At 41.3% G+C, this 12,320-nt stretch overlaps 1 protein-coding gene across 1 annotated transcript in view; it reads left to right on the top strand.

Moving 5' to 3' along the window:
* rad21b (RAD21 cohesin complex component b) overlaps positions 1 to 12,320 on the top strand; it is a 60,583-nt gene that overhangs the window by 22,301 nt on the left and 25,962 nt on the right. Inside the window, exon 2 of the mRNA XM_063066187.1 lies at positions 11,718 to 11,895. Coding sequence (XP_062922257.1) covers positions 11,752 to 11,895 — 144 coding nt within the window. The 5' untranslated portion in view covers positions 11,718 to 11,751. The remainder of the gene's footprint in view (positions 1 to 11,717; positions 11,896 to 12,320) is intronic.

The raw sequence follows: 12,320 nt of genomic DNA, 5'->3' as shown, positions 1-12,320 counted from the left end.
CTCCTTAATTCTTAATAAGAATTAAGAGCAGAAATAGATCACTGGCTCTCTCAAACTCACTTTGTCAACTTAACAAAAAAGTCCACAGTTTATCTGTTGGTAACTACAAATTTCCATTCCTGTTCACTTATGGTATGATGTTATCAAGAATCCAACTATCTCTGTCATAAAAATATTAAAAACTCTGCTTCCATCTCCTTTGTGCAAGAGTTCCAAAGACATTCTCCAGTCCAGTCCAAAAAAATCAATATCATCTCTGTGTAGGTGCTCCAGTTTCCTTCCACATTTCACAGATTTACTGTTAGGCTTTGTGAGTAGTGGGCATGCTACGTTGGAAGCATGGTGACACTTGCAGGCTACTCAGCACAATCCTCACTGATTTAATGCATACTTTATTCTTTATTGGGTGTTTCTATGTACGTGTAACAAGTAAAAGCTAATCTCTTAGAAGTCTCTTACCATTTCAACAGTAATGTTTTTCTTTTGTTCCTGCTTGAGGGATTGTTTTGCATCTTTCTACATACTACAAATTTTCTTTTGGGTCTTTGTCCACTCGCACAATCTACCTATACACCTCTTGTATCTTTCTTTGTCTGTCTCTCAACTTGGTTTCCTACTTTGTGAAATAGATAATTCCAGACATCAATATATATAGTATAGTATTGTGCGAAGATGTTGGGCATGTATAGCTAGGGTGCTTAACAATTTTGCACAGTATTGTATTTGTCAACGTGGAGCAGAAAGCGAGTTTTTAAATCTGGCGGGAACAAAGCGTGTTGGGAATGGCGAGCATGAAGTGCATTGGGAGGGGTGTGGGCCAGGTGGCAGAGGAGTGTCAAGGGCTGGAGGTGGTGGCACAGGTACAGGTGCAGGCACACTCAGCCCAGAAACACCATGAGAGGTCATTTGATTCCAAACAGCTGGTTTATTGAATGTCCCTTTGGTGCTTCCCGTTCTCTCCCTTCTCGCTTCTCCCTTCCTGTTTTCCCAAGCAGTCCAGCACAGCGTATGCCCTTTCGCCCATGATATTGTGCTGACTTTTTAACCTTCTCTAAGATCAATCTAACCATTCCCTCTTACGTAGATAGCCCTTCACTTTCCTTCATCCATTCTTAAATGCGCCTTAAGTATCTCTCTTACCATGTCTGGTTGGGCATTCCTGTCTTCTTTCCTAAAACCAAGGTAATTGAGCAAAGTTGAAGTAATTTTTCTGTCTACTATTATGATTTTCAGAGAAGCTTGTTAGAAAACATCCCTCTTACAGCTGTTAGGCTAAGTGACCAGTTGTTTCATGCCTACTGTCTCCCTGTTTGAATGTAAAAGCCATCGACGTTGCAGCTCAGATTTAGTTGTTTTTTTAAAAAAAAATTGTTTGAAGGGATGATTTTGGGGACAGAGAAAGGAGTTAGGGGACAGATAAGGATATAGGGGCGGGTTTGATTGAAGCAGTGGACAAGCCGGATTCTAAGCCTCTGCTCTACATTTGAAGGGCAGCAACGTGGATGTGGTTGAATGTGGGTGACCTCCTAGGTACGCAGGACTGGAGTTCAAGGTCTGGTGCGCGGGTCCTGTCATCAACATGTCTGGTGTTTGACGTGTGGAGTTTGGGTCTTCTTTGATCGTCTTTGAGTTCTGGATTTGATACCAATGGTCGAAGTCCAGAAATTGAGGCCTAATGGCCAGAGTTCAGAGGCTGGGGATGTCTGTGAATCTGAGTCCACTGGAGGTAGGATACCAAAGAAGATGGCCTGTCCTAGGGTTGGAGGACTGCATTTGTGTAAAGAGGAACAGGGCTTGTTTAGCTGTGGTTATTCTGTTGCTTGTGTTTTTCTTCTGAGCATTGTCGGCATCAGTATGTGTGAGTATACTTGCGGACTGCCCCCATCGTATCCTTGAGTGTGTTTGTTCTGAGTGCCAATGACACATTTCACTGTATGTTTTGATACACATTTGATAAATAAACCTGAATCTGAATACAGTTGCATTTACTATTTTCAAATGTAATGGGAAAAAAGGGAGATTTTAGAAAATTTAAAACAAGGCATCAGCCATTTTGCTGGCGACTACTTTTGTGAAACTGGGATGATGGACTTCATCAGAATGTAACTCCCACCATTAAAGTGCTGTCATGAAAACAAAAGAAGAGCTGGAGGAGCTTAGGGAGTCAACCAGCAGGATTTCGATCAGAAACATTGATTATCCCTTTGCTTCCACAGATGCTATCTTATCTGCTGAGTTCCTTTGGCAGTTGGAATTTTTTTGCTCCAATTACAAGCATCTAGAGCAGGGGTGGCCAACCTTTTACATTCCATACGTCAATTTTTTTACACGAGTTCAGACGCAATTTTTTTTCCACGCACGAGTTCTATATTAACATTTTTACAAGAATTGAATTGGGGGTACAAGAGTTGTATGGCACATCTAAACTCATGAGTGAAAAAATTGACACATAGAATGTAAAAGGTTGGCCACCCCTGATCTAGAGTCTCGTGTCCAAATTAGGTTTAATATCACTGGCATCTTCTATACATTACTAAAATTCTCATTCTGTTTATCAGTTTGTCTGTTTGTGCCCTCAAATTAGTCCAAATGATGCATTACAGCAGCACTTTATTTGACTAAATGGACTTAAAATGCGCTAACTTACAGAATGTATGCAAAGGTCAGGGTTATATTCATTTAAAATTGCTCACTCGTCAACAGGCCCTGCTTTCCACACCCGATTCCAGCTTTCATGGAAGGGGAGGGGGGAACTGCGACGGGACACCATGACGCATGCGCACGGCCAGCCTCAGCAACGCCTCACGATGCTCACCAACCGCAGCAAAAGGGCAGGGCAGCTCTATTTCGAGAAGTCACATTCTGCTAATCACCATCAGCATGTTCAGCATTGGGACAGATCAAACTGTGACCCATCAATAAGAGATAATCAAATCTTATTGTTATGAAGTGCTTCGAGACACCCATCAAACCCTTTGCAGCAGTCAAAGGACAGCGATGACTATATCACGTCCATTTTGGAGAGCACCAACCACATCATCAAGAGAAATCAAGCATCCTGGAGGCTTTGGTGCTACTGCTTCTTATCTTCTATCCAGCATTAAGGTCAAAAAAATATGGTCAGCCTAACTGAGAGGCATCATGGACCAGCTCTTCTGTATTTTCACGAGAAACTTGAGAACTTGGCCAAAACACTTGAAGAATATAACTTGCCGACACCAAGAAACAGTACAATTACTCAAAGTGCTGGCAATCTGGAATTATTGCTTGAACTGCAATACAACAGAGACGAACATCAGGAATTTGTTTCACAGAAGCAGTCCCTGTTAAATAGTGAGCAAAGAGAAGTATATGAATATGTGTGCGACTGCTTGGACAGGAAATTTAATGATTTTCATTGATGCACCAGGAGGAATGGGCAAGACATTTATCATCAACTTGGTCCTCGCTAAAGTTAGGGGAGATGGAGGTGTTGCTATGCAGTAGCATCATCTGGTATTGCAGCAACATTGATGCCTGGTGGTAGGGCAGCACATTCAAGATGCAAGATAACCCTCAAAGTCAATAAACATGCCCTTTGTAACATGGATTTAAAAAATACCATTACTGCAAATTTACTCTGAAATGGAAGCCTTATTGTCTGGGATGAGTGCCCCATGATTAGGAGGGAGAGCTTCGAAGCCGTGGACTGGACTCTTCATGATGTATGTGGCAAGAATGAGGCCTTCGGGGGTATTTTAACCATTTGCTGTGGCGATTTCTGTCAGTTTCTAGCAGTTGTGAATTGAGGAAATGATGCTGATGTGGAGAATTCATGCATTAAAAAATCCTACTTATGGAGAAGCTTCATCAAGTTTCAATTGAAGAGAAACATGCGATTGAGTGAGGGAAAATAGACAATAGGTGCAGAAGTAGACCATTCGGCCCTTCGAGCCTGCACCGCCATTCTGAGATCATGGCTGATTATCTGCTATCAATACCCGGTTCCTGCCTTGTCCCCATAACCCTTGATTCCCCTATCCATAAGATACCACTACTTATCAGGACAATATTTTGAGTTCTTATTGGATGTTGGAGAAGACAAGATTGAGAAAAATGAAAACTATGAAATTGAATTACCTGAAGATATTCTGCCAGCAAAAACTATGGAAGAATGTATTGATTTTTATCTACCTGACATTCGACAATCCTGCAGAACTGCTCTTGAGGAATTATGTCTTGGTTCCTCTCAATGAAATGATGTGAAAAATAAACTTCACATGCATTAGATGCTTCCCTGGAATTATGAAAGAATACTGTTCCTTCAATGCCGTAAGTGAAGGAGCTAACGCCACTCATTTTCCAATAGAATTCCTTGATTCGGTCGAACTCTCTGGATTGCCACCACATAAACTGGAATTGAAGAGGGGATCTCCCATCATTTCAATGAGGAACTTGGATCCACCAAGGCTTTGCAATGGAACATGAATGATGGTGGAAGAACTGCACGACAATCTCATCGTAGCAAAGACAAACATTGGTCATTCAAAAATGACATTGTCGTGATCCGAAGGATTACTCTCAGTTTATCAGAAGGGGAAGATGTCCCTCTTCAGTGGAGCTAGTTCCTGATAGTGTCATGTTTTGCTATGACTATACAAGAGGTGCAAAGCCAAACCATGGACAATGTACTGATTTATCTGGAGAAACCGTTATTCCTGCATGGTCAGCTGTATGTGGCTTTAAGCCGGGGGAAAAGAAATTAAAATGTTAGAGATTTCTTGAAGGGTGGCAGATCAGCCAGAAATGTTGTCATCAAAAGTGTCCTTCGTTAAATGAGGAGGAGCTATATTTGTCTTGCTACACATCTTTCTTCTTTAATAAACTGAGTTTTTCTTCTTTAATTTCCAAAGCAAAGCGATAGCAATAGCATTCAGGGAAATTTAATGTTCATTCTGGAGAGCTGTTGAATATATCCGTCAACTGGGCTGCATAATCTTTCAGAACTTGGACTTGGTATATTATCTGGCACCCAGCTTTGCGTGGATTGGCTCTGGCCAGTGTCTTCCTCACCTCAGCTTTAGCCCGATGGAGTGTCTGCTCCCCTGGGGTTAGGGGTGCCTCTCTCACTAGCACTTTGTTTTGCACATCAAGCTGCGTGTAGAAGACACTTAGCCTCTCAGGGAGTGAAGCATCCTGGATGAAAGTGGGTGCTGTAGGAAGGATGAGCAACCTACCTGTGGCACTGTAGTTCAGGGCGTCATTCAAGAGGGGGAAGAGAAGAGAAATGTAGTGATAATTTGGGATAGTATAGTCAGGGGAATGGACAAATAAATAGATAGAGCATCCTGAAGGCTGTGTTGCCTGCCTGGAGCCTGGGTTCGGGGCTTGCAGAGGAATTTGAAGTGGGAGGGGAAAGATCCAGTTACCAACGACATGGGTAGAGTGAGCAAAGAGGTTCTGCTAACGGAATTTGAGCAGCTAGGGACAAAATTAAAAAGCAGAAATAAAAAGGTGGTAATCTCTGGATTACTGCCTGAGCCATGTACAAATTGGCATAGTGTCAAGAGGGTTAGAGAGTTAAATGCGTGGCTCAAGGATTGGTGTTGGAGAAGTGGGTTTGAATTCATGGGAAATTGGTACCAGTATTGGGGAAGGAGGAGCTGTTCGAATTGGATGGGCTGCACCTAAACCATGATAGGACCTGGATCCTGGCAAATCGCATAACTAGGACTGTGAATATGGCTTTAAATTAAATAGTAGGGAGTTGAGTTCAACAGATTTGAGAAGTATGGATAAAGTAAAAAAGAGAAGTGTGGATAAAGATAAAAGCAAAAGATAAGAAAGAAAAGTAAGAGTGGAGTGAAGAAAAATCAAGTGCGAAAGAGAAAAAGATTACAACACTTTAAAAGCACAATGACTGTGAGGGCACTTTATTTGAACACCCGGAGTATTTGAAACGAGGTCAGTGAACTTGGTGGCACCAATCAGTACAAAGGAGTATGATTTAATGGCCATTACAGAAACGTGGTTGCAGGGTGGAGAGGATTGAGAATTAAATATCCAAGGATATCAGGTAATACTGAAGGATAGGCAGGAAGGTAAGGGAGGTGGGGTAGCACTCTTAATTAAAGACAAGCTCAGGGTGATGAGGAGAGACAATACAAGATCTAAGGAGCAGAATCTTTTAGTGGAGATTAGGAATAGTAAAGGGAAGAAATCACTAGTGAGAGTTGTCTGTCGGCCACCGAATAATAATATTACACTGGCACAGGCAATAAACAGAAATATCTGAGGCATGTAAGAATAGAACAGCAGTTATCCTGGGGGACTTTGACACACATAGATTGGATGAATCGAGTTGGTCGAGGCAGTCTTGAGGAGGACTTCATAGAATGCATCCATGTTGTTACTGAACCTACAAGGGAGTGTGCTATCTTAGATCTGGTCCTGTGCAAGGAGACAGGTAAAATTAGTGATGTTGTAGTTAGGCATCCTTTTGGAAAGAGTGATCACAGTATGATTGAGTTTCTCATACAAATGGAGCGTGTAGTAGTTCGATCTAAAACCAGTGTATTATGCCTAAATAATGGAAACTACAATGGGATGAGGGAGGATTAGTGTAGACTTGGGAACACAGGATGGGATGATTGAGGAACAGTGGAAGACTTTCAAAGAGATTTTTCATGGTGCTCAACAAAAGTATATTCTAATTAAAAGCAAGGACAATAAGACTGGAGAGAGCCAGCCTTGGATAATTTAAAAAAAAATAAAAGAAGACATCACACTAAAAGTTTGTGCGTACGAAGTTGCCAAGAGTAGTGGGAAGTTGGAAGATTGAGAAAGCTTTAAAAAGCATCAAAGAACTACTAGGTAAGCAATAATGGAAAAATAAGATATTTTATTAAAATAAACCAGCACAAAATATAAAAACGGAGGGTAAAAGTTTTTATAATGGTATAAAGCAGCAAAGGGTGGCTAAAGTAAACTTAGGTCCCTTGGAGGATGAGAAGGGGGAATTGAAATTGGATAATGAAATGATCGAGGCTTTAAATGACTGTTTTGTGTTGGTCTTCCTGGTGGACAGCATTTCTACATGCCAAAGAGAGATGTTATTGATGCAATGGGAGGTGAGGACCTCGATACAATAGCTATCACTAAAGATGTAGTGCTGTGCAAACTTGTGGACCTGTAGATAGATAAGTCCCTAGGTCCTGATGGAATGTATCCAGGGTACAGAAAGAAATGGCAGAAGTTATTGTAGAGGCTTTGGTAATAACGTACCAAAATTCTCTGGACTCTGGACACTGGACAGGTCCCAGTGGATTGGAAGACAGCGAATGTCACGCCGCTGTTCAAAAAAGGATGTAGATAAAAGGCAGATAACCATAGCCCAGTTAGTTTAAGATCTGTAATTTAAAAAATGCTTGAAGCCATCATTAAAGAAGAAATAGCAAGGCATCTGGAAAGAAATGGATCCATCAGGCAGCATGGATTCAGCAAAGGCAGGTCCTCTTTGACAAACTTACTGGAGTTCTTTGAGGATATAGCAAGAGCTGTGGATAGAGAGGAACAGATGGACATTAATTACTTGGATTTTCAGAATGCTGTCGATAAGGTGCAGCATAAAACATTTATCCATAAGATAAGGATGCATAGAGTTGGGAGTGACGTATTAGATGGACAGAGGATTGGTTAACTAATAGAAAGCAGAGAGTTGAGATATATGGGTGTTACTCTGGTTGACAATCATTAGTGCACAATGTGCTGCAGGGGTTGGCGTTGGCTTGCAACTGTTCATGATGTACATTCGCGATCTGGAAGAGGGGACCGAGTGTAGTGTATCTAAGTTTGCTGATGAGACTAAATTGAGTAGAAAAGCAAATTGTGCAGAAGATACGGAGAGTCTGCAGAGAGATATAGATAGGTTAAGTGAGTGGGCAAGGGTCCGGCAGATGCAACACAATGTTGGTAAATGCAAGTTCATCCACTTTGGAAGGAAAAATGGAAGATCAGATTATTTAAATGGTAAAAAAATGCAGTATGCTGCTGTGCAGAGGGACTTGGGAGTGCTTACGCAGGAATCGCAAAAGGTTGGCTTGTAGGTGCAGCAGGCTGTCAAAGCAAATAGAACGTTGGCCTTCATTGCTGGAGTAATTGAATTTAAGAGTGGGGAGGTAGGTTATGGTGCAACTGTACAGGCTACTGGTGAGCCGCACCTGGAGTACTGTGTGCAGTTCTGGTTTCCTTACTTGAGAACAATATACTGGCTTTGGAGGCAGTGCAGAGGAGGTTCATCAGGTTGATTCCAGAGATGAGGGGGTTAGACTATGAGGAGAGATCAGGTCTCTTGGGTCTGTACTCACTAGAATTCAGAAGAATGAGAGGAGAACTTATAGAAACATATATAATTATGAGAGGGATAGAAAAGATAGAGGCAGGAAAGTTGTTTCCACTGTTAGATGAGACTAGAATTGAGGGACATAGCCTTAAGATTCAGGGGAGTATATTTAGGACGGAGATGAGGAGTGTGTTTTTCCCAAAGAGTGGTGAATCTGTGGAATTTTCTGCCAAGTGAAGCAGTGGAGGCTACCTCAGTAAATATATTTAAGACAAGGGTGGATAGATTTTTGCATAGTAGGGGAATTGAGGGTTATGGGGAAAAGGCAGGTAGGTGGAGATGAGTCCATGGTCAGATCAGCCATGATCTTATTGAATGGCGGAGTAGGCTTGACAGGACAGATGGCCGACTCCTGCTCCTATTTCTAATGTTCACTGATGCTCAGGGTAGACTTATAGTCTGAATTCCCTGCCACATGTTCTACGTGTCTCTGGTATCGCAGAAGTGGCTGTAAATTCTCTGAGAATGCCTGTAAATTCTCTGATGGAGCGGGAAAGCATAGTTCCTGCTTCCTTGAGAGCTGTTGCATCTCCTGATTTAAAAACAGCATCACGATCCCTCAGCTTGGTACTGACCCCTGCTGTAAGCCATGGCTTCTTATTTGCCCGCACCAGGATGTGGTTTGTGATGGTAACAGCCTCAGAACACTTTTCTCATGTAGCTGGTCACAGAATCCACATATTCCTCGATGTTAACATGGTTGCCATAGGTAACAGCCTCCCTGAACATTCTCCAGTTTATCATAGTCATACTTTTTTGATCCCGAGGGAAATTGTATTATCAAAGCAGTCTTGCAGTGCAGAGACTGCACCATCAGGTCAGCATTTTACTACCTTCAGAAATGGTTTGACCGTTTGCTGGAATAATTATTACAGATAAGTGATCTGAGAGTCCAATGTGGGATTTGTAGGCACCTGCTATGCTAGTGTAAACCAAGCCTAGTGTATTTTTACTTCTGGTAAAAAAATTAATATGCTGGTGGAATTCAGGCAGGACTGTCTTTGACTGACCCCAGTAATGAAGATAGCATCAGTGTGTTTGGTTTAAAAGTCATTGGCACTGTAGAGCTCCTGCAGTGCCTCACTGGAATTAGCGGTGGGTGGGGGGAGGAGGTTGTGCAGCTATCAATACAATCAAGCTATCTTTGTGAACCTATTTTTGCAGTTTATAAATAGTTTTAAATGACCAATGATTATCACTGCCTTTTTGCCAAGTCCCCATTATTTCTTCCTGTTAACGCTGTCATACTGTGGGATCCCAATTAGAGAGTATGTACACCACTTCCAATAAGAGCTAACATGGCCTCTTCTGCTACCAGTATTAATTCTGAATTTGGTTTCATAACTAATTTAGGTAGTGCTGGAGGGACATTCTCAGATGGTTTTGTTCCATATACTTTTGTCTGCAAAAGCTGCACCAACATTGCTGCCTTTCTGGGACCTTCTGTCTTAAGCTGTGCTCTTATCACATATTTATTGTATTCTGGATGTTCCCATCACATTCAGCTCTTGCCTATAGTTAGTATTCTATTTGGTTTTTTTTCCCATACCTTTCATATCCTGCTTAAATTCTTCAAAAGCAGAATAAATATATTCAATCCTCCTTTGTCTCCCAACTGTCTCTCTTGACAGCACTAACTACATCGGCCAATTAGACTGGTTTATTTTTTTTGCCGCATAAGTGAGCTTTTTTCACCTTTCTAGTGGTAGTGATTTTTGTATCAAATGAGCAAAAAGTAATTTCAACAGAACTGAGGTTTTTTTCTGCATGTTTTTCACTTAGATTTTGCGCAGTTATATAAATTTGCCAGTTAACCTGGTGGGTTTAAAGCAAGTTTGTGAGCTGAGAATAAAGGGAAGGTAGCAAACTGACTCCTGGTGAAAAGGAGCTTGAGGAGTGAGAATCCCCATGAGTTTAAAGGGAGTGTGGCAATTGGGAGCATGTAATTTTAATAGGATCATTTGGATGTGCTTATATTTCAAGTCAAGTCACTTTTTATTGTCATTTCGACCATAACCTGCTGGTACAGTACACAGTGAAAACGAAATGATGTTCCTCCAGGACCCTGGTGCTTCATGAAACAACACAAAACTACACTAGACTATGTGAGACGACACGAGGCTACACTAGACTACATAAGACAACACAAAAACTACACAAGACTGCAGACCTGCACAGGATGACATAAAGTGCACAAAACAATGCAGGGCAGTTCAAGAAGTAATAAACAAGACAATAGGCACAGTAGAGGACAAATTACAATATAATAATGTAGATGTCAGTCTAGACTCTGGGTATTAAGGAGTCTGATGGCTTGGGGGGGAGAAACTGATGCACAGTCTGGTCGTGAGAGCCCGAATGCTTCGGTACTTTTTGCCAGATGGCAGGAGGGAGAAGAGTTCGTATGAGGGGTGCGTGGGGCCCTGCACAATGCTGTTGGCTTTGTGGGTGCAGCGTGTAGTGTAAATGTCTGTAATGGCGAGAAGAGAGACCCCGATGATTTTCTCAGCTGACCTCACTATCCGCTGCAGAGTCTTGCGATCGGAGATGGTGCAATCCCTGAACCAGGCAGTGATGCAGCTGCTCAAGATCAAGATAAAAGATGGAAGAATTGATGATTATGGGGAAGTGGATAATGAGGAGTTGAGGACCCAATTGATCAGCTATTGATCATGTTAGAGATGGGGCAGTTAGTTTATAAGGAGTACTGGTAACATCATCCTGCCAGATGCCGAGTAATTCAAATCACTTATTATCAGACTTTTACTCTTTACTCTTCTAAACGTTTAGAAGAATAAGTGGAATTATCAAAATATGCATGGAGTTTGTTTCCCTTGTCTGAGGGACTCCAACCAGGGAGTCTAGTTTGAGAATAAATGGTTGAATGGGTTCATATAAAATTTATGGAGATAATTGTTTGTTGTTTTTGTCTCTGAAATTAATTTGTTTACCAGAAGTTTGCCATTTGTTTTAAATATGCCAAAACAAAAGATGGTTGTACCTGTTTTCAGTTTATTATTTTGAGATCACTTCTCTTTGATATGTATGTGTAATTACTTCAAAATAAGATAGTGCGAATTCTTATGTGACTTGTTGATAAAAATTTAAGTTGAATGGTTAATGTTTTCTGCTTTGTGCCTATTAGTCTACTAAGTATTGTTCTGGCAAACATGGTTTATTTTTGTGAGCATTTTGAATAATTTTTCTTGGATTGTTTTTAGTTTTTATGAACACTACCACTTGAATTTAGGATGGGGACATTGGGATGAAATATTTGCATTGTAATATGGAGTAAATCTGTTCTTGACGAGTTTTTGATCATTTTACTTTTATCTAGATTTATGATCTTGTGCTGCAAGTGATCACGCAAGATGTTCTACGCTCACTTTGTGTTGAGTAAAAGGGGGCCGCTTGCCAAAATTTGGCTTGCAGCCCATTGGGACAAGAAGCTGACTAAAGCCCACGTATTTGAATGTAATCTGGAGAGCAGCGTGGAAAGCATTATTTCCCCCAAGGTAATTCAGCCAATAATTGAAAGGAATTATTAACATGCTTTTTTGTAAATGCTAATCTCCGATGTCTACATTGTGGCATATGGTACATGTTTGCTGCCTGTTCAGGTAACTTAATTCTTTGCTTGCACCTCGTGTGCATGCACCAAGTGCTTCAATGTAGGACTTCCAAAATCTGTATTAAGTTCATCCATCTATATTGTCTACCAGGACTCCATAATTCCCCTGCAATAAAAGCGGAGTTCTCTGACAGGTGGATCATTTGAAGGTTAGCCTGAGCTCAGCTAGCCATTTCCTCAGTACTGTCAACCCCTCTAGCTCCCCTGGCACAGTCTGTTTTGTCTCTCCCTAGTACTCCATCCATGGAATGTGAAAACTGTGAAGTGCTGGGTAACTGAGCAGTTACTGTATAGAACTTAGAAATGACA

This window comes from Mobula hypostoma, chromosome 1 (assembly GCF_963921235.1).
Source record: "Mobula hypostoma chromosome 1, sMobHyp1.1, whole genome shotgun sequence".
Taxonomy (NCBI): domain Eukaryota; kingdom Metazoa; phylum Chordata; class Chondrichthyes; order Myliobatiformes; family Myliobatidae; genus Mobula; species Mobula hypostoma.
Note: the sequence above shows the minus strand (reverse complement) of the source record. Positions and strands in the feature narration are given on the sequence as shown.